Raw genomic sequence first — 24,293 nt, 5'->3', positions numbered from 1 at the left:
TGGTTATAAGCTGCTCCATTTAGGTGCTTTCATCCTGACCTTCAAGGTCCAGACTGTGCCCAAATGTATCAAGGTTTCAATGTACCATCTGACTGTACCTTCTAGCTCCAAAGAGGTGTTACAACACCTCATGGTGATGTCAAGATCCAATGACCTGCAAGATGTGTGGGAAAAGTGAGTGTGCTGGTGTTGACTGCACATGACCACTTGTATGTTCCAGTATCCAAGGAGTGTCCCACATTCAGATGCCTGGAGAAAGTTCATATCCATGGGTGTTCCACCTCCTTCACTGAAAATGTCTCACAGTACACCATTGCACAGCAGGCTACAAAGTGCCTGGGATACCAACAAGTGCATCATTGCCAATGTTGCCTGCAATGGGCCTTTCCTAGGCATGTTTGGCTGGAAAACACTTCCCCAATCAGGGCTAGAAAGTTTACGTGGTCTTATATTCTAATGTCAATATTTAAAAACTTCATCTATATGGGTCTATGTTCGTAAGATGGCACACAACACTCAAATATATAGATCGGATATATGTGGTTAAAATTGCTGAATGAGCTGTGTTATTGTGATGTAATATTTTCAAAACAGATGCTCATTGTTATAAAACTGAGTCTGATGTCTTGTTGGTAGTCTGTTCTGACATGATGGCATTACAGCACACAATTACTATTTAATTACACAACCAAACAATGAATAACGAATTAAGTCAATTACAAGTCCTCAGCTCATCTGGCATTGACACTAGAATTGACACTTGGCACTACAAAGCCTGGAGAAAGGAGGAAGGTTGGCTCAATGCCATAAAATGACAGCCAGAAAACATCTTGAGCCAACCTCTAAGGCTCAATGCCTTAGTTGTAACATTGAGGTTGATCACAATCAATCTCCCCAATACCTTCAACCTTTCAACCTATTGGCATGACGTCCTTTTTTGCTGATGCACCTACCCCAGACACTGGTAGACACACTAGTTTTTCTCAGTCATCGGATTCTAGGGAACCTAGAACATCATGTGGGAATATATCAGAGCTTCCCAAATCTCTTCGCCCAAAATGTAAGACTTTCATTGGTAGTCTAAACATCAACATATGTTGGGAAACTGGAAAGTTAAAGCAATTAACAGACATGTTAGATAATTTAAACATCCAAATTTTAGCACTTCAGGAAACCAGATACAAAGATGAAAATCATTTAGACTCAGGAAATTATAGAATTTACAAAGGCAAGCCAGCAATCTCCCTTTATTAGAAGCCATTACAATTTGGCACTGGATTCACTGTAAGAAGAAACATTATTAACTCAATACTTAATTTTTCTTCACCTTCTGAAAAAATGTCAACATTATCCATTAAATCAAGAAACAAAGCTTGAACATGCACATGCTCCCACCAATAACTACAATCGAGAAGATCCACAAGTGATGGAAGACTTCTGGAAATTGCTAGAAGAAACTACAGCAACAATTCCAAAACATCACATAATAATTCTATTGGGAAATTTTAACACCCAAATTGGTAGAGATAAGAAATCCAGGACCATTGTAGGACTATACCCCACGCACAATAGATCTAGTAAAAATGGAGAAAGATTAATTGACTTTTGCAAAATTTTAGATCTCAAATTAATGTCAACACATTGCCAGGTGCTTCCACACAAGAAAACAAACTGGAGATCCCCAAATTTTCACTTGGGAGAATTTTCAAATAGATCATGTGGCTATTACCAAGAACAATCGAAAAGTAATTATGAATGTTAAAAAAAGGGAATCACTGACTCTAACAACTATCTAACCTTAATCAAGGTAAAATTTCAACCAAACAGGTCCAAACCAAGAATAACAAAAGGCCTGCACGTCAATTCAGAATTTCTTAAACAGAACACCAGTACTTTCATTGATAGAATCCCTATTTGCAATCCTTGAAACTGGATAGAACTCAAAGACATACTTTTGAAGGCTTCTCAAAATGTTGGCACACCACCCAGGAAATACAAGCATAGGTGGTAGAATGAAACCTGTGACAAGGCCATAAACTTTAGAATTATACCCTGGCAGAAATGGAATTCTCATAAAACTGAACGAACCTAGCAGGAATTCACCAAAATACAGAAACAAACATCAAAAATCATCAGGTCTGAAAAACGCAAATATGATCACTACAGATTGGGAGAAATTGAACAAGATTTTACAAAAAGCAATACACGTAACTTCTACAAAACTTTCAGAGAAGACTTATCAAATTATCAGACACCTGGACTTTGCTTCAAATGCCTGGATGGAACATTAAGAATGATAATGAAGAAAATTGCAAACTTCTAGCAGTGTATTTCAAGGATCTTTTAACCTTTTCCATCCCATGCCCGAGTTGACTCGGATGTCAACATTTCTCCTGCTGTCCCAAACACAAGTTAATTCAGATTTAAAACAATGCACTCTTGTTCATTTCCGAGTTCAGTCCAACGCTGTTGACATGCTTTGTTCAGACGATGGACGATTCATAAATTGCCTTACCATTTTTTGACAATAATTATGTGCCATGTGTTTTTCTTTCACAACTGTCTTATGAGATGGGTGCACAGGAGCGTAAAGAAAGCATAACGAAGGATTATATTTTAGAAATTTTAGGCAGTGATGATGAGTCTGACTTTTTATGAATATAGTGGAGATAAGTTTCAGTGAAACAAGCTGTCGACATTTATCACGCCAAGTTCTTTCAAGTTTTTGGAAAAGTGTTAGGAGGGAACTATTGCTAATATTGTCGTTCCATTACTTTTCAGTAGCTGTGTAAATACAAAGTATTTATGGCCTATTACAACCACTGTCAAAACATCCAGAAAAATCTAGTATGAGGCATGCATAAGGCTGAAAGAAACTTGGGAGTGAAAAGGTTAAACTGTGAATCCCCTAAAGAACAACTCACCTTTGAAATACCCTCATCTAATCAAGATTCAGAACCCCAAGCATTGGAAGAAGTCAAATAAATAATCCATGGCCTCAAAAATAACAAAGCCTCAGGGGAAGATGGCATAATTGCTGAAATGGTGAAGATAGGAAGTGAGAGCGTAGCCCAAAAAACCACTCAATCTTGAAAACATTTGGGTCACTGAAGATATGGCTGAAGATTGGAAATATCAACTAATCCATCCACTATACAAGAGGCTTGCTCTTCCCAATGAAGCAGATAGCTGAGCTGCAGGTGCAACCATATTGGATTGGTATCTGTCGAGAGCCAGAGATGAACGAATGGTTCATCGAAAGAGGGGTAGCAGCCTTTCAGAAGTTACAAGGGTGGCAGTCTAGATGATTGACTGTTATGGCCTTGAAATAATACTCAACATGGCGTAGTTCTGTTGATACTGCTGCACAGCTGAAAATAACGGGAAACTACAGCTGTAATTAACTCACAAGGACAAGCAGCTTTCTCTGTATGAATGATGTACTGATGAAGGCTTCCTCCCGGGTAAAATATTCCTGAGGTAAAATAGTCCCCCATTCAGATCTCCAGGTGGGGACTACACGAGAAGGGGGGATCATCAGGAAGATGGATACCGTACTAACAGTTTTCAAGTCAGAGCGTGGAAAGTTAGAAGTTTGAATTGTTGTGGTAGGTTAGAGAATCTGAAAAGGGAGATGGACAGACTAAAGTTGGATATAGTTGGTACAAGTGAAAGTGTGTTAGCAGGAAGAACAGGATTTTGGTCAGGCGACTACAGACTTATCAACACAAAATCAAACAGGGGAAATGCAGGAGTTGGTTTAATAATGAATAAGAAAACAGGGCAGCAGGTAAGGATTATTGTTGTCAAGATAGACTCCAAACTAATGCCCACTACAATAGTGCAGGTCTATATGCCTACTAGTTCAGTGGATGATGGGGAAATCAAAAGAATATATGAAGAGATAGAAGATTTAATACAGTATGTAATAGGTGGTGAGAATCTAACTGTGATGGGAGACTGGAATACAGTGGTAGGCCAAGGAAGAGGAGGTAATGCAGTAGGAGAATTTGAATTGGGACAAAGGAAAGAAAGAAGAAGTCGGCTGGTTGAATTCTGCACCAACCACAACTTAGTCTTTTCTAATACTTGGTTCAAACACCACAAACAATGGCTGTGCACATGGATGAGACGTGGAGAGATTGGAAGGTATCAAATAGACTTCATTAATATTAAGCAGAGATTCAGAAATCAGGTCTTGGATTGCAAATCTTTTGTAGGAGCAGACGTGGACTCTGATCACAACTTGTTGGTCATGAAATGCCATCTGAAGTTGAAGAAATTGAAGAAGGGAAGGAATCCAGTGAGAAGGAATCTAGACAAGTTGAAAGAAAAGAGTGTGAAGGATTGTTTCAAGGAAAATATTGCTCAAGAACTAAATGGAAGGGCTGAAGGAAACACAGTAAGAAAAGAATGGATAGTCATGAAGAATGAGGATAGTAGAGCTGCTGAAGAGGAAGAAAGGAAAGATCAACAAAGAATAACTCTTAAGAGATATTAGACCTGATCGATGAATGCCGAAAATACAAGAATGCAAAAAATGAAAAGGGCAGAAAAGAATACAGGCAATTAAAGAATGAAGTGGACAGGAAGTGCAGGACGGCTAAGGAAGAATGGCTGAAGGAGAAGTGCAAGGATGTTGAAAGTTGTATGGTACTAGGAAAGGTAGATGCTGCATACAGGAAAATTAAGGAAACATTTGGAAAGGAAAACTAGGTGTATGAACATTAGGAGGTCAGATGGAAAACCACTTCTAGGGAAAGAAGACAAAGCAGAAAGATGGCAGGAACATATCCAACAGTTGTATCAAGTTAAGGATGTAGATGATATGGTCCTGGAACAAGAAGAGGCTGTTGATGCTGATGAAATGGGTGACCCAATTTTGAGGTCAGAATTTGACAGATCTTTGAGATACATAAATAGGAGCAAAGCATCTGGAATTGATGACATTCCCTCTGAATTACTGACTGCCTTAGGAGAAACGAGCATGGCGAGGTTATTCCATTTAGTGTGTAAGATATATGAGACAGGAGAAAAGCCATCCGATTTTCGGCAGAATGTCGTTATACCTATTCCCATGAAAGCCGATGTTGACAAGTGTGAAAACTACTGCACCATTAGTTTAGTATCTCACACCTGCAAAATGTTAACACATATCATTTACAGAAGAATGAAAAGACAAGTTGAAAATGAGTTGGGGGAAGATGTATTTGGCTTCAGAAGAAATGTAGGAACATGTGAAGCAATCCTGACTTTACGTCTGATCTTAGAGGATCGAATTAAGAAGGACATTCATAGATCTAGAAAAGGGATAATGTTGATTTGACCAAGCTATTTAAGATTCTGAATGTGATTGTGATCAGATACTGAGAATGAAGAATTATCTACAATCTGTATAAAATTCAGTCTGCAATGATAAGAATCGAGGGCTTTGAAAAGAAGCAGTAATCCAGAAGGGAGAGAGGCAAGGCTGTAGTATGTCCCCCCACCTTTTCAATGTTTACATAGAACAGGCAGTAAAACATATCAAAGAAGAATGTGGAAAGGGAATCACAATCCAAGGAGAGGAAATCAAAACCTTGAGATTTGCCAATGATATTGTTATTTTATCTGAGACTGCAAAGGATCTGGAGAAGTTGCTGAATGGTATGGACAGAGTCCTGGTTGAGGAGTACAAGATGAAAATAAATAAGTCGAAAACAAAAGTAATGGATCACAGTCGAACAAAGTCAGGTGATGCAGGAAACAGATTAGAAAATGTAGTCTTAAAAGAAGTGGATGAATATTGTTACTTGGGTTGTATAATAACCAACAATGACAGGAGTAAGGAGGCCATAAAATGCAGACTAGCACAAGCTTCTTAAGAAAAGAAATTTACTTACTTCGAATATTGATATAATAATTAGAAAAATGTTTTTGAAGACTTTCGTTTAGAGCATGGCCTTGTATGGAAGTGAAACACGGATGATAACTCGCTCAGAAAAAAAATAGAATAGAAGCTTTTGAAATGTGGTGTTAGGGAAGAATGCTGAAGGTGAGATGGATAGATCAAATCATGAAACACATCTTAAGACACCCAGAATTTGTGCAGTTGGTGTTTGAGGGAAGTGTAGGTGGTAAGAATTGTAGGGGTAAACCAAGGTATGAATATTACAAGCAGATTAGAGCAGATGTAGGATGCAGCATTTATGTAGAAATGAAAAGTTTAGCACAGGATAGGGTGGCATGGAGGGCTGCATCAAACCAATCTATGTACTCATGACTCAAACAACAACAACAACAACAACACAAGAACGGGGATAAAACCAACATCAATAATTATACAGGAATTAGCTTGATACGAGTTGCTGACTAGACTTGAGAAACAAACAGAACTAGGCAGGTTTCTTGTACAGAACAAATCCTTCATCTTAAAAATTTCCTATAAATATGCAAAACCAGACAAACTGTCATTACTTTTGTAGCTTTCAAAAAGCATATGACTCTATAGACTGTCAAACACTTTTTAATACTCAAGAAGAATGTCAAGGGGATAAAAAAACAAGGACATTGATCAAAGAAACATTAACTGGCACTACTTCAAAAGTTAAATTCATAGGCATAATATCTGAGCCTTTTACTGTTAACATCGGGGTCCATCAAAGAGACGGATTATCTCCTTTACTGTTCAATCTCATAGTTGAGAAAGTAATCAGGACCAGGGAAAAGGAAATTAAAGGAATAACCCTCTGCAGACTACTTTCACTTGCACCGTCTGGCCTTCCCAACAACAGGCAAGAAGCAATTCATTCCATTGAAATTACCATCAAAACAGGACTTTGAATCTCGTATGAGAAAACTCAATACATGGAAGGAGCTTCATGATAGATGGACAATCTATGATAAGTAAATTCAGCAAAATCTTTCAGGTGAACCAATTCAGATATTTTAGAGAAATTACTCAGCCCTCTGATTTAAACTGTGAAGCAAATACAGAAAGAATTTCCAAATTGCAGAAAGCTTACAGGATCACTTGGAACAGGTAAATAAAAAATAAATATCTTGGAAAGCAAAACGTAGACACTATAATACTGTTTGACCGAGATGAAAATGTTGTATTATTTCCGATCAAAACTTTACCTCTGGAGGTCGCGTATGATAACCACACATAAAACAATGAATTACACTTTCGGAGGACCACTTAAATGTTATTAAGGCAATAGAGTATATAAAACATTTAGAGCACACAAGTCACTTATATATTCAGATGTACGTGAACTACAAAACGCACTAGTACTGTACGTACTTCTTATACATATACAATTATATTTACACATGCGGTACGTACTGACACAAATTAACACTAGAAATATGCTTTACACTTGTGTTCCTAATTGTATTGTGCCAATGGTTTGGCTGCACCTGAAACGTTAGCACTGTTGTGCTAGTATTTTGTGAGACTGTTGTCTCCACATGTTACTAGCGGCCTGTCTGACGCGCTTCTTGCTTTTCTCGCCAGTCACTGGCGCCAGAAAACAGTCCCGGAAGCCAAGTGCTGCCCTCTATTCACAATTTCAAGAAATATAAATAAATACTACAATAATGTAAGTTAAACACAAATATGTTATAAAATTAATTAAATATATTGTTAATGCGATATATGCAGTAACATACCGGCTCACTTAAAATGTGCTCACATTTTACAAATTAAATGCAATAACAATGAAATTAAATACCCTGAAAATAAAACAAGTAATGCATCGAGTTCTGTCTCAAAAAAGAAAAAACTGTCAAGGCGAAGATAAATACATATGCACAAATACACAAGAAAATATGGACGACGCACTACACTGATGTCACTAGTCAATTGGGAGTGGGCATAATTTGCACACAGGTCTCCTATAAACTCCTGTGGGTGTACGGACATCAACGACTCTCACCAACCCGTCCTTGCCTGGAAATGTTTGCTCAATGATGCCTAGTCTCCAGTCCAATGGTGGAGTGTTGTCCTCCTTAATTAGGACAACAGTTCCTGTAGATACACTGGGCTGTGCTGACCTCCATCTCATGCGTTGCTGCAAGCTGCCCAGATAGTCGGATGGCCACCTGTTCCAAAAATGTCCCTTCATTTTTTGAAGATGATTCCACCTGGAAAGCCTTGAAGTATTTGATAAGGTTACGTCTGGTTCAGGTATGGCCATCATGGGTTCTCCTATCAGGAAATGTCCGGGTGAAAGATAAGAGGTGTCATTTGGGTCATTGTTCAGGAGAGTGATTGGACGTGAATTTAAAATGGATTCAATCTGACAGAGAAGAGTAGTCATTTCTTCGAATGTCAAGTGAGCGTGCTTGGTGATTCTAGTAAGGTGAAATTTCATAGATTTCACTCCAGATTCCCAAAGACCTCCGAAATTTGGTGCTCGTGGAGGAATGAATTTCCAGGTAAATCCTTCTTGGATTCCAACATTATCAATTTCACGTTGGTGTTGCTCTGATTGGAATAATTTGTTAAGTTCTCGAAGTTGATTTCTGGCTCCGATGAATGATGAACCATTGTCACTGTGAAGTTGAAGTACCTTTCCTCTCCGGGCTATCATTCTCCTTAAGGCAGCAATGAAGGCTTCGGTGGTTAAATTGCTTACAAGTTCCAAGTGAATGGCCTTGGTGGCTAAGCAGACAAAAAGTGCAACGTAGCATTTTACTCTCGTGTTACTACGTGGAGAACCTTGTTTAATGAAGAAGGGTCCCGCAAAGTCTACACCGCTATATAGGAAAGGACGAGTGGGTTTAACTCTTTCAGCAGGCAGCTGGCCCATCAATTGCGATGAGCTCTCGGCCTTGAACCTGTAACATGTCACACATTTGCGAATGACACCTTTGACAGTTGTCCTGGCGTGAGGAATCCAATACTTCATTCTAAGTGATGCAACTAGTAGCTGTGTGCTAGCATGTAGTAATCTTAAGTGTTCGTCACGAATAATTAATTTCGTGACATGGTGATGCGCTGGTAATATAATCTGATGTTTCTGGTCATATGCTGCGTCTGCATTACGTAATCGCCCGCCCACTCTGAGACACTCATCTTTATCAAGAAATGGAGCAAGAGATTTTAACTGACTTCTCTTGTCAACTTCTTTTTTCAGTTGAAGATATTGAATTTCCTTCTGAAATTCCTGGTGTTGAATATATCGTACACAGCAAAGTAGTGCATTGTTGCATTCTTCCGTGCTTAGATTTCCTGTAATCTTCGCATGTGAGTGCTGTAAATTGTAGATGAATCTTTTACAGTACGCAAAGACACGTTTCATTCTTGATAACGAGGAAAACCGTGTAGTGATGTCTTCATTATCGCAGCTGTTGATTGCACATGTAGTGGGTTTGGCTTCAAGTGCTTCTGAGGTACATTCTGCAGTACTGATTGGCCATAATTCTTCAGGCTGGCACAACCAGGACGGTCCATGCCACCAGAGGTCATGTGATTTTAATGCTTGAGGCTCGCTTCCTCGTGACAATATGTCAGCTGGATTCTCTTGTGTAGATACATGATGCCATATGCAGTTTTCTGCCGTGTCCTGGATTTCAGAGACCCGGTTGGCGACGAATGTTTTCCACCTCGTCGACGGTGACGCAATCCATTGTAGGACAATTGTAGAGTCTGTCCACGCATGAATAGTACTTACATCCAGGTTGAGACTCGTGAACGTTCGCTTAAGTAATCTTGCTAACAGGAGAGCGCCGCACAATTCTAAGCGTGGAATTGACAATTGTTTAAGTGGGGCGACTCTTGATTTAGAACACATCAAATTGCATGAAATAAGCCCTTCTTCATCTGTGGTACGAATGTACACGCAAGCCCCGTAAGCACGTTCAGAGGCGTCGCAGAAACCATGTAATTCACAATTTACAACTTTAGTCTTACTTAAAATGTACCTGTCAATTTTGATGTCGTTAAGTTCTGGTAATTGCGAGTAAATAGCATTCCAAGTGTTAAGAAGCTGACTCGGCAGGTCTTGATCCCATTTTAATTGAAAGGTCCAGAGTTGTTGCATGAAGACCTTGCATGAGAGAATAACTGGACCCAATAAGCCCAGAGGGTCAAAAATTGCAGCAATAGTTGAGAGTACACTTCTCTTGGTTGCATGGGAAACCCTTTTAACAGTTATGTCGAATTGAAACTGGTCCGTAGAAGGGTGCCAGAGTATTCCCAATGTTCTTACCGTGTCTGCATTGTCGAGTTGAAGTGGTGATTTGGTTTCTCTATTTTCTTCTGGTATTTTTGACATGACCTTACTGCTGTTAGAACACCATTTCTTAAGTTCAAATCTCCCTCTTAACAGTAATGTATCTAATTCTTGCTGTAAGCGAATGGCTTCTGATTCAGTACTGGCTCCGGTTAGGAGGTCATCAACATAAAAATCCTTTCTAAGGACAGCTGCTGCTTGTGGAAATTCCTTTGACTCGTCATCGGCTAACTGTTTCAAACACCTCACAGCGAGAAAGGGAGCACTTGCCGTACCGTAAGTAACTGTCGTGAGTTCATAACACTGGAGAGGTTCGGTGCTAGTGTTTCTCCATAGTATTCGTTGTAGTTTCATGTCCTTGTTGTCAACTTGTATTTGTCGATACATTTTTGTAATATCTGCGACAAGAGCAATCTTGTGTGATCTGAAACGTAGTACAATAGAATGCAGGTCGTCTTGTATGGTAGGACCTACGAGTAACTTGTCATTCAAAGATACGCCACTGTCAGTCTTAGCAGACGCATCAAAGACAACACGAGTTTTAGTGCTGGTACTTGTTGGTTTGAATACGGCATGATGTGGCATGAAGTATCCTCCATCTTCAGTGCACGTGGGTACCGGTTTCATGTGGCCAAGTTTCAGATATTCATTCATGAATGCTGAATATTCTTCTCTTAATTTGAGATCACGATTAAGTTTCTTCTCAATACTGTAGAATCTCACTACTGCCTGAGGGTATGAATTCCCTAACTGCGATGAAGTCTGTTTAAGTGGCAGTCAAACTCGGAACCTTCCTGTAGCATCTCGCGTTGTGTTCTTAGTGAAATGTTCTTCGCAATCTCTTTCTTCTTTGGTGATTGGTGGCATATTCAGTTCTTCTATTTCCCAGAATCTTTTAAGGTGTGTGTCTAATTGGTCTACCTGGATGAATAGTGATGTTGCATGTTCCCCTTGGTGTTGTATGGGTGCCTGGCCAGCTACTACCCAACCCAGTTTCGTATTCTGCAATGTTGGATACCCATCACGAGTTTTCTTGCCCTCCAATATAACCTTAAAGAATATGTCTGCACAGAGTAGCAAATCGATCTTGCTTGGAATGTGGAAATTTCTGTCGGCATATTTTATATTGGTGGGTAGATTCCATCTTGAAATGTTGATTTTTCTACTTGGCAAATTGTTTGTAATCTTTGGTAGCACTAAGCATGTGGCATCTATATTGAAAGGGCTGACCGCAGATTGCAAATGAACTGTAATGCAGTGTGAGGTTTGAACTCCTGCACCGTTAATTCCAGTTACTGGTGTAACATGTTTTTGTTTTCTTAGACGTAATAATTGAGCTAGTTCTTCGCTCACGAAATTTGTCTGAGAACCTGAATCCAAAAGACATCTAGCCTCATGCATATTACCGTGAATGTCCTTAACCTTGACTATCGCTGTTGATATCAAGACTGTAGACAGATCGGATTCCTTGACAGCGCAGTGAGTAACATCTGTTGAACGGGTTGTGTGATTAGCTACTGCTTGGCGTGAGCTGTGTTCTCTCTCTGTTTCCCGTGAGCTAAGCATTGGCCTGCTGCGGTCACGTCTGGTGTCATCATGCAATAGTGAATTGTGATACTTTCCGCACATCTTGCACGAGCCTGATTGGCACTGATTGACATTATGATTACTGCCCAAGCAGTTAAAGCATAATTTGTAATCTCTCACAACATCATGTCTCTCATGGACATTGAGCCTTTTGAAGGACTCGCACTTAAATAGGTAATGTGAGCCCTTGCAGAGTACACATTGGTAATTAACACTAGCATGCACATTGCTTACTTGATGTTTGGGTGTAGATCTAATCGACTGTTTAATCTGTTGAACTTGAGTACCTGGCTTGATTGCCTCAAGTGCTAAACATCTCTTTTCTAAAAATGTCCACAACACCTCCAGAGATTCTAACTCAGAACCTGAAGTGTGTATTTCCCATGCCTTCCTAGTCGCTGGGTCTAGTTTGTTGATTAACAATTGTGACAATAATAAATCTTCAAATGAAACATCTAAGTCAAGGGCTTGTAATGCTTTTACATTGGCCTGACTTGTGTTTATAGCCTCTCTGAGAGAATTGGCATTCTCTTTCTGGATTGAGTCTTGCTCTAATATCCGTTTAATGTGGATTGACGAAATTAATTTGTTGTTTTGAAACCTGTCTATTAACCTTTGCCAAACTATGCTGTAGTTTTCAGCAGATAGAGGGAGACTTTGTGCAATTGAAAGAGGTTCGTTTCTTAGACTGCTAATTAGGTAGTGAAATTTCTGTATATCATGCAAATCTTGATTGTTATGGATCATAGATACAAAGGAATCGTGAAATCCTCTCCAGTCTTCGTACTCGCCTCCAAATGGTTTCAGTGTAATAGTAGGTAATTTGATGTGCGCCCCATTGTAATTATTGCTTACTGAGATATTCCCTTGACTGGAGTGTCTGGAAAGACCTGTTATTTCATGCTGGGTGATTATTCTGTCTATGTCGACCTTTATCTGATGATATGTGTCTTCAAATATTTCTCTATCTGCTTCGTATGTTTCTCCCTCCTCACTGATTTCTAGCTGGGATTGAATGTCCTCATACCTTTGCTTCAATTCCTCTAAACTTTCCCTACGAGAGATAATAGCCACAATTCCCTGCTCACTGTTAAACCCATCTACGAAGTTTTTAATACGTGTTACGCTGCCCTTTATTACACCTCGTTTGCGTATTAGAATTTTAATACTCTCCTCTGCCATAATGAAAGGATAGGAATAAAGATATGAATTGGATCTGACCTTGTAAGGTGTGGGAAGTAGTTGTTGTCATCAAGGAGCCATCTTGATATGGCTCAGGGTTGCTACTGCCAACAGTCCACAGGTTGTATTCCACAGCGCGGAAGATTTGACCGGCGCGGTTGGTAGCTCTGATTTAGCGGCGTGAGTTCGCGCGTAAATCAGCCATGTGGCGAATTGCGTCATAAATTGCACCACGATACATCACAATATATTATCGGCATAATCCAGTCACTGTAAATGCACTATGTTTGTTGTCACATAAAATGAAAGCTCGAAGGATCCGGCCCGGAGGACCAAAATGTTTGACCGAGATGAAAATGTTGTATTATTTCCGATCAAAACTTTACCTCTGGAGGTCGCGTATGATAACCACACATAAAACAATGAATTACACTTTCGGAGGACCACTTAAATGTTATTAAGGCAATAGAGTATATAAAACATTTAGAGCACACAAGTCACTTATATATTCAGATGTACGTGAACTACAAAACGCACTAGTACTGTACGTACTTCTTATACATATACAATTATATTTACACATGCGGTACGTACTGACACAAATTAACACTAGAAATATGCTTTACACTTGTGTTCCTAATTGTATTGTGCCAATGGTTTGGCTGCACCTGAAACGTTAGCACTGTTGTGCTAGTATTTTGTGAGACTGTTGTCTCCACATGTTACTAGCGGCCTGTCTGACGCGCTTCTTGCTTTTCTCGCCAGTCACTGGCGCCAGAAAACAGTCCCGGAAGCCAAGTGCTGCCCTCTATTCACAATTTCAAGAAATATAAATAAATACTACAATAATGTAAGTTAAACACAAACATGTTATAAAATTAATTAAATATATTGTTAATACGATATATGCAGTAACAAATACAGTAATCAAACCTGAAGCATTATATGCTTCAGAAACCTTAATTATTGTCGGCGGGTCTTTAACCAAAGACATAGAGAAACAGGAAAGGAAAATCTTAAGAAAAATGTTTGGCCTGTTTTCAATAGAGGGAATATGGAGGAAGAAATCTTCCCAGGAAATGTATTTTCATTCTGAAGAAATATATTACATTTTTTGGAAAAGGTGATTGAAATTTTATGGACACATTATAAGAATGAACAGTAACAGACTGACTAACAGAATTCTCAACCTGGCCCTTCCATCTAAAACTAAGAACAGCTGGCTTAGTGAAATTGAAACAGATCTCCAGGAAATCAACGTCTCGGAAGACATTACACAGGACAGATGTAAATTCAGAAGCAAAATTGACAATCACCAGTTTGAAGACAAACCCACCAGCAGAGCCACTATAACTTGGACAGAAGAACAAAGGAAGGTGCTTTTTTTTTTTTTTTTTTTTTTTTTTTGCAAGTTGCTTTACGTCGCACCAACACAGATAGGTCTTATGGCGACGATGGACAGGAAAGGGCTAGGAGTGGGAAGGAAGCGGCCGTGGCCTGAATTAAGGTACAGCCCCAACATTTGTCTGGTGTGAAAATGGGAAACCACGGAAAACCATCTTCAGGGCTGCCGACAGTGGGATTCGAACCCACTATCTCCCGAACACTGGATACTGGCCTCAATTAAGGGACTGCAGCTATCGAGCTTGGTGAAGGAAGATGCTAAGCGAGAAGATGAAGAGAATATGGGAGGTAATAATAATATTTTTTGCCAAATAATTATAATGGCACAAAGTAATTAAGTTAACATTAAAATAGCTTTCCCTATAGAACAGCAATAATATTGTACTATCTATGTTTTGGCAAATGTTGTGTCCCGAAAATTTGTGTCCTAGGGCCGTTCATAAATCCAGCACCAGCTTTCTAAACAGTTCTGTTCATGTACCAGGAAGCAGCTAACCCGGTGGCAAGGAGAGTTCTAACAAACCAAGAGAAAAAATAGTGGAAAATTCTACTTGCTTCTTGTGGTAAAACATTAAATCCACTTGGGAGAAGAACAAAAATAAACTCAGAAAATGCAGTGCAAGTCATAACTGTCTTCTTTCACAGCAACAGAACACAGCGATGGGTTTTGAAGGTATCGCACTATATCGGGATGCCATTAGACAACCATAACATCCGTGAGAACTTCCCTCAGTTTCACACAGTCACCCTTGATTATTTTGCCTGAGGTTTATAACCAGATGCTGTTCCTGTCATCATGTGATTTTTGGGTGAAAATTTCTACTTGGAATCCACAAGGATATGAATCTTAGCTTTCTAGGTCACTCTGTATCTTGTTCCAGGGCTCCAATCTGGGCGGTTCGGGCTCAGACATCAGTATGGGTGGTGAAGAGAAGGGCAGCAAGAAAGACCTCAGGGAGAAGTTCAGTGGTATGTTCAAGAAGGCTGGCTCCAGGAGTGGCAGGTTTGTACACTACTTTCTCTTAAGAATTGCTTTCCTCACGATGTTTCTAAGGTTTTTTCTCAGGATGAGACGTTAAATGAAGAAATGCACTCACGTCAAGTGTCACTTTATTTCACATACTCAATTGCCTTTTAGACCTCTCGTGACTTTTCAGTAGAAGGAAAATAAATATAATTAAAACTTGAATATAACACCCAACTCCAGAACAAGGATTCTACTTCATAACACTAAAATAACAGCACAAAATCGTATTTCAAATGTCAGTGAATCAACTACAGCAACTTCCTTTTGCTAGTGACCTGTATATTATGCGATAACACAAAAAACAAAAAGTGTACTTCTACCACAACTTTCAAATTAAAAGCTGTGTCTTTTGCAGAAAATCAAGGTGTAGAGCCAGCCAACCCAACGTGATACGATATGCCTCGATATTGTTCAATTCAGGTTGTATCCTAGCACATTACAAATGATTTGGCACCACTGCAAACATTCTATCACTTCACATTCTTAAATTACGTTGCTTCAGCTGCTCTGCTTCCAACCCAAGATCACGTTGGATACATTGTTTCTTTGTTTATTTAATTGTAATATGTTCTGTGGTTTAAAAACAAATTATAGGCATGAAAATGTGTTGGCTGACTATCTGGAATAGCACGCTAGTACTACAGCAGACGTATTCTGGGTTCTGTGGAGTGTTACCTACTTCAACATATTTGAAACTGAGCCCAATATAATTCCGTTCAGAAAAATACTTTCCTGTTGATACCAAAGTCTTGATTTTGCTAGTTTTTTAACCAAATTCTTTGAAAATCTTATTCTGTGCATTTACTTCTACTGACACAAATATCTCTGATGTTCAGGCATGGAACTTGAAACTTGCTTGTTCTCACACATTATTAAGTCGGGTGAACGGAATAGTTCAGAGCTCGTATTCTGCTACCAGCTCATGGTTACTGTACAAGGATTTATGTTGCCCTTCAAAAATATTCTTGCTTATGGAAAATTTACCATTATAAAAGTACACTTTTGAGCTTTCGCCATATCAGAAAATGTTTAGCAGAGACCTTTGTTCTACATCTCTAAAAAAAAATTCTTCTCCCGCATTCGCCCTGATAACTTTGTTGTTTACTTTGCACGCACATACGATATAGCTTGGAAGGCTAGCGCACAGTGAGCCATCTGATGACGAATTAAAGTATATGTTAATATAGCCTTCCAGCGGGGCTGAGTGGCTCGGGCGGTTGGGGCGCTGGCCTTCTGTCCCCAAATTGGCGGTTAGATCCCAGCTCAGTCCGGTGTTATTTGAAGGTGCTCAAATATGTCAGCCTTGTGTCAGTAAATTTACTGGCACATAACAGAACTCCTGTGAGACTAAATTCCAGCAGCTCGGCGTCTCCAGAACCGTAAATGTAGTTAGTGGGACACAAAGCAAATATTATTATTATTATTATCACTTATTAAAGCCTTCTTAAATTCTAAACTTCATTATTGCAGAAGTCTTGGTCGTGAACAGACGAGACGTGGAGGAAAGATCTCTGCAAAAGGTAAAGAATTTTGCCCTGTTTCCTGACATGGAAACAGTTATGGGCATTAAGGAATCATATTATGAAAGTAAGCTGGTTGGCCTGATCTTTCTTTCTAATGATACATGATTTATTTTATTTCAGCCTTGAAAGAGGAGTCAAACCACCAACGGAGCAAAGCCCAGCATTACCAGAGCGAGGGGAGTCTGCCAAGAAGACTTCCACGCTTCCTCGGCCATCACCCGCTGTAAGTTGGGAACACAGCCCAGAGCTTTGATCCTCAAAAAGTCATAAATTAGCGAAATTGACAAAAATGTACTAAGAAAAAGAACTTCAACTATAGGAAGTGCAATGCGAAGAACTTGGTAAAAATTAGCAGAAATCACACACATGTTTCTCCACACAGCCCTGTATAATAACAACTATTGAAAAAAAACCGCTCAAAAAAATGAACCTTCAAAAATCATAAAATCTGACCAGTAAGGTGACAGGAAAAGACGGAGCCAATCAGAAAACACATGTCGGTATTACCTACAACTCCCTCTCGAGTGAGCTAGTGTCAACGATATGATGAGAGAGCATACGATCAGTACTGCAACACTGGAAGTGAATCATGCTTTCGGATGGGCAGAACCTCATTGGTGCGACCTCTAACCTAACCACTCTCTGCAGGGAACTGTTGAACAATACCGGTAAACACTAACAGTATTTTCTGGTTAACCAGAACCAAACTACTCATTAACAGTGACCATTGAGGAGGGGACTATAGCCCCCATAGGGGCATCACAACAAACAGTCATTCTGGTTCAAGCTTATAGAATACCACGAGTCCACCCCTTCAATATATTATCATATTCGTAATTTATACAATTTTTTGACTCATTCATGCTTTGGGATACACCACTCCTTTCATCAGCAAATTCTACATCAAAAAACAAAACTACCTATATTCAACAATCTAAGCTGCATTGAATTATTATACTCTTAAGATCCGTGATGAATAATTGCCCTTGAACTATAACTGATTAAACGGATTCGTGCTGTGCTGGTGTTTGAAGGAGCAGATCAAACCTCCCATCATGTTCTTAAAGGGTGTGCCTGGTAGCCCTTCTTCAGCAATATGAAGAAACGTTTTAATGTGTGTACGAGTGTTAAAAGATTTTTCAGTTTTAACGATGTATTTCTCTTGTTAGATCGTAGAATATAGGAAGTATTATTTTTTCCATGTAGAATTCGCTGACGAAGGGAGTGGTGTCTCTTGAAACATATTTGAGTTAAAATAATTGTATAAACTTACGAGTATGATAATATATTGACAGGTCGGACCCATGGTATTCTATAATGTTTTTATGATCACAACTACCCTACGAAGTTGCACAACATGTATTGTGCCTTCTATCCTGAGTCCATTTCTCTCCAACGTTTGTTCTGAGACTGACTTGGCCTCCATGTGTAACAACTAATTTACACCAACTTCAACGTCAGTGAGAGTGAGACCTTGTTTGTGAGCTTCACGTTATAGGGTTGTGATGCTCGTTGACAATACTGTATAATTAGATACGATGGTATTACTTTAGTAGTTTTAAACATGTATGATCATGGTATTCTAAGCTGTAGTACCTTAAATTGAGGTGAGTCCAGTCAAAAATTGGGAATTAAAAAAATATATTTTACTCACTGCAGTTAAATCACAACATACTATTTGATTTTGATAATGTTAGATCCACAAATGACTTTATATTTTGTTCATATTTTCACCTCACAAGGTGCGATGAATCTGATCACTACCGTATATTGCATACAAGAGCAGACACCAGTGCGTGATGCTAACACTATATTGAGTTTCAAACATATTGTATTTATAACAATGTATCAAATTTTATTACAGTCTTAAGTTATAGATTAAGACAATACATTTAATTCTAACAGTAGTGTTATACAAAGAGCCTCCATGGCTCAGGTGGCAGCACGCCGGCCTCTCACCACTGGGCTCCGTGGTTTAAATCCCGGTCACTCAGTGTGGATTTATGCTGGACAAAACGGAGGGAGGACTCTAATTAGCCTGTCATCTTACATTCCAGCAACATTCTCCAATATCATTTCATTTCATCCGTCAGTCATTAATCAATGGCCGAGAGGACTGCAACAGGCTTTGACAGCCGGCACAGTTCCTATCCTCGCCGCAAGACAGGGGCTTCATTCATTCCATCCCTGACCAGGTCACTGCCTGGAAAACAGGTTGTAGGTTTATATTTCAGTAGTGTTATACAAAATATTTGAATTATGAATGATTTTCAAACAAATCTAAATCATTTGAGTTCCAAGCAGTTGAACCATCGTCACTAATGTGGGGTCGCACGTGTGATACACGGTCGAATTACCTGCCAGAAGTGCGTGTGGCTGTCGAATTGCAGCTCAAGCCACATGCCGCTGTACAGGCAGTGGAACTCCGTGCTCTATTGAAGTCCAATACGACGGTGTCCGAAGGCTGAACAGCTCACTGTCAAGACAGGTTTCTGTGAAAGGAGCTCTGGAGTAGGCGCATGGTAATGCAGGTGCATCAATGAAAAACAGTATGGTGACTGGATCACTGGTGATCCCCAACATGTAGCCTCCTCTGACAAGTCATACTTTCAGCTGCATAGAACGGATCCACATCAGCGTGTCTGGTGAGAAATGTCAGAGAACCAAAATGAGGCAGTGGCGCACTATTATTTCCCCATGGTATTCTCTAGGTCCCACCTTCCATATAAAAGACACCCTTGATCCTGAGCAATCACATGATGATTGACTTTCATTGGGAGGACGGAAACTTGCAACATGATAATGTGCCTTGCCACATGTTTCTCTGGCCCACAAACAGCCCCACTTTCAGTTTTATTGAACATCTCTGGGACAATCTGTCTCCTCTGCCTCATACTGAGTCACTAGCAGTAATGTGCTTCTCTGTCCCCCAAACAGCATGTGCCAGTTTTTCCTTGTAAATATTTGGTATGAATATACATCTGATTTGCTGCAAGTTCATAAGATTCCCTTCCCACACATAATTAAAAAACAAATGATGAACTCACAGAAGGTAAATCATGATTTGAACCATTATTGTTTTCCCATATTTCCAGCTCATTAGAAACTTTATTCCAATATTATTACTGATGTATCCACAAAGACACACACAAAATGCTGTCAGTTGGTACATTCACCTTAACTTCACATAAACATACAGATCAAGTGTTGTCACAAACAAAATGCACACATCAACAACCTGCCATCTTTAACAAATGCCTATTGCTTGCTTGCTGATGCTTATGGGCTGTGTCTACGACATTTCACCCAGTCAATACTCCCTTACTCATGTAATAGCACTAGTATAAATGAAAACTTCAGTTCAATAATGTTTGATCTTGCAAGTAGATTACACAAACACTATTCTTCACTATATCACATAATAACCCTAGTTTGCTAGAGCACACTGTTCTCATACGAGAAACTTCCGTTCTTGCAATCACACTTCTTATAAAGTGTCACACACTCTGATAATCCGAAATAGCACTCTCAAGTAATACACTAATACTATGAAGAATCACTCAAATGGAACCATCAAAAACATGAGTACAGCTCACCATATATTGTGGACAGAATTATAACACGATATTGGCTTCATCCAGAAACAAATTTAGAACTCTAATAATCTCGACTGTAGGATTACAGAGCAAACAAGAAACACTGGTTGGAAATACCTGCTTAAGTCGCTTGAGATTAGTCATAAGTTTTTTACGGGGGTTGTCATATAAAGAACATTCAAATAAGATGTGGTTGGAGTCGCCATTAATAATATTTGTACCACATGAACAGTTTGTATCCTGCGTTAAATGGAAACGAGATCTATATTGTGGCGTAAGGGCATGATTAAACCGTAACCGAATGATGTTAATAATATGTCGTCTAGAATATGATCCTCGTATAAACCATGGTTTAACCAGAATTGTTGGTTGTAAATGATAATAAAAGTTACCTTTGGCTTGTGCAGTCTGTCGCCAGAAATTCTGCCATTCTTGACGACCAGCTTGTCGGATAACAACTACATAGTCAGAAGCAGGAACAATATTGTTTGTATTCGGAACAGGGAGACGAGAAGCTTGTTTTGCAAGACAATCTACTTGTTCATTTCCTAAGATACCCACATGGCCTGGTACCCATACTAAAGTTATGTAAATATCGAAGTTGTCAAGCATATAAAGGAGACTCTTGACATTGTATACATACCAATTATAGGATAACTCGTACGAGACCAAAGACTGTAATGCACTCAGCGAATCCGTATAGATCGTGACTCGCGTATAGCCCTGACGCTGAACAAAAAGTAGAGCCTGCTGTATAGCGAATAGGTCCGCAGTAAAAATCGAACAGTCACTAGGTAAACCATATTGTTTTTTAACATTTAGAGAAGGTATATAATAAGCGGACCCAACTCCAGTAATGTTCTTGGCCACATCTGTAAAAATACCGGACAATAATTTTTCATATCAAACTTTACTTCAGATCTTAACAGATTATATTAATCTTCACCGCCCCATCATCGCTACACCTCCTTTATCTTCTAGGAAACCTGCGAATGTTAAATGGTGGGACGAGGAATGTCATTTACTGATTCAAACCCGCAAAGTAGGTACTTTTTCGACAATATAGGCAGCACGCCACACCTGAAAATTATTTCCGGATCAAACGACACATAGCACAGACTCGCAGACTTTTCCATAAAAAACGTCGTGTGGCTTGGAGGGAGTTTATATCTCCTCAAAGAACGAATCATGTTATTGTGAACTGTATGCTGCGGTGGAGAAATAGGTCTGCCTACACCATAAGAAATAGCAATGGGGAAATGATCACTGGAATAAGTATCACTCAACGTATGCCATGTAGTGATAGACACCATACTTCGCTTACACAATGTTAAATTTACTGCGCTAGGAGGGGCAGAAGGCGCAGTCAATCGCGTAGGAGAGCCATCATTCAAAATAACAAGAGCATGGTTATTTACTGCATTAAGGAACTGCGTACCTTGAAGTGTATCCAAATTTCCTCCCCACATTGTGTGGTGAAGATTAAAATCCCCAAATATAAAAACATATGGTTCCGTAGTAAATTGTTGAAAAAATTGGTCCCATTGTCTCTCATTAATGGAAACGTCAGGAGGACAATAGATGTTCACAAGTAAAATATGCATATAATATAATCCTATAACATATGTATGGGGTATGGCCTGAATATTCGAATGAATTCTATATGTCACTGAAGAGTGCACCAAAAAGGCAACCCCACCATAACCGGGGCCATCATTACGCAAAACTTTGTAATTAGGATACGCGATGCGAGTCTCAAGATCAAACCAAGTTTCTTGTATAGCTAAAAAGTGAGGTACGGTTTCATGAATCAATTTAACGTTTGTTCATGAGACTTCTAGAGTTCCATTGAGTGATTCTGATCATAGAATTGAATGAAACTGCATACCTTGTCCCTTAACTGGAATACATTATGAGCTAACGCTGGGTGATCACCCAACAATTGCACCAATTGCCGAATAGATTGATAAAGACCACTTTGAAGATGTTCTCTTTGCCGATAAAATGATGAAAGCGGTTGTGCCATTGACGCGCTACTAGTGGCAGCAGGCTCGTCCAAAGATGCCTCCATCCTCCGGCTTGCGCCATTGGAAAAAGGTGTAACTCGTGAAGCAACCACCTCCGTACGGGGAATCTCTCGAACCAAATTATGATAACCATCTCTATCATATCCTGGGGCTGGTACTGGTCTAGGTGATTTTAAAATTACTTGTGTAAATTTTCTCTTACGGGGATTCGCCTGTGTAGGAGTCGGTTCCTCCCCAGTTAAAGGGGGAAAAATTTTGGGAATTGTCCACAACATTATATTCAATAGGTTGAACTTTTTGTATAGCGTCCTTGAAAGATAAGTTCTGATTACTCATGATCTTTTTAATACGGACTTGCTGCTGGTGAGCTGGACAGTCAACGGCTCCAGCTGAATGGGTGCCGCGACAATGCACGCATTGCAGGAAAGTTTCCGTACAGTTCGCCGTAGTATGGTGCAATGCACATTTCCCACACCTTGGACTTGTTGCTCTGCAATGTTTATCAACGTGACCGTACCGTTGGCATTTTTTACAGAGGATGGGAGCAAAAACATATGGCTCCACCTCTAAATGCACCTGATATAATGACACATACTGTGGAAGTTTCTGCGCACGAAAAACCACTTTTGTAGATCCAGTGGGGACATACTGAGTTCCTTCCTCGTTAACAATTCTACGGTTCAAACGCCGTACAGATTTTATAGCAGCAGTAGACTTTAAGTGCTTTAATATAGCATCCTCTTTCAAAATCTTCTCTACTCCCCTGATAACTCCCACACGCAATACATTAGAGCTCAGTATGTATGCTCGGAGCTTAAGCTCAACTAATAAAGGGTGTTTCAAAAATGAATTTGCCTGCATGGCATATACAAATTCTATTTGTACCCTATTTCGACCCTTTCGGGCCACGGATATAATTCCTGGAATGTTTTTCTCATAGAAAATTCTACCCAAGGTCATGGGATGCATGTTACCGACATTGCCTGTTGCTGTGGACTCCACAAAAATAATGAAGGGTCCATAATGAGTACTAGGGTAAAGTTCCTGCGCCTCAGTCTTCGAAACCGTAGCACCAGTCTCATTAGTCACAGACGCATCTGTTGTATTAGAATTACTCAATGTACCACTATTCTCACTTGAACTATCATCCGTATCTTGTTCCATTTGAACTGTTTCTTCCCGAGCAACTGTGAGGGTTGAAGGATCCGGAGACTCCTCGCCACCACTTTGCTCCCCCATAACGTACGAATTACACTCGTAGAATCACTATTCAATACCGTCCACGCTACCTCGTCACAGCGACTGTCCACTCAACTGCACACTATCACTGCTAAGAGGGAACTGAACAAATGCCTATCACTAAACCACAAGGAGATTGCAACCTTAAAACAATTGACTGCTTACAAGCATGTCATAACACGTGGTCAGAAGTATAACTCCTGTTAAACCTTAACTCCAACTAAACAGTAACTTGTCTCTACCATCAAGACCACCTCTTTATATATGTACCTGGCCAGGCTTCTAGAAAGATACATTTTCTCGTTAATTCTAGAGTGCTTAAGGCCCAAATATAATGTACAGAATATTCTACAGAGTTTTTGTCTACCCAGTACCATTCTGGATGTTACAGTGTGTTTCACAATTCTGTAGGGGATTACAAATCATATATACAGGTAATAATAAATTATATACAGATTCATACATTAAGTAAACTCATATAAATATCT

At 39.5% G+C, this 24,293-nt stretch overlaps 1 protein-coding gene across 3 annotated transcripts in view; it reads left to right on the top strand.

Annotated features, from left to right (window-relative positions):
• Positions 1 to 24,293, top strand: part of LOC136879210 (uncharacterized) — a 1,250,431-nt gene that overhangs the window by 1,199,337 nt on the left and 26,801 nt on the right. For all 3 annotated transcript variants that reach the window (XM_067153008.2, XM_067153007.2, XM_068228965.1), the window contains 2 exons: positions 15,275 to 15,396; positions 17,064 to 17,166. In XM_067153008.2, the coding sequence (XP_067009109.2) occupies positions 15,275 to 15,396; positions 17,064 to 17,166 (225 nt within the window). The remainder of the gene's footprint in view (positions 1 to 15,274; positions 15,397 to 17,063; positions 17,167 to 24,293) is intronic.

The sequence above is a fragment of the Anabrus simplex genome, chromosome 8 (genome assembly GCF_040414725.1).
Source record: "Anabrus simplex isolate iqAnaSimp1 chromosome 8, ASM4041472v1, whole genome shotgun sequence".
Lineage (NCBI taxonomy): Eukaryota > Metazoa > Arthropoda > Insecta > Orthoptera > Tettigoniidae > Anabrus > Anabrus simplex.
Note: the sequence above shows the minus strand (reverse complement) of the source record. Positions and strands in the feature narration are given on the sequence as shown.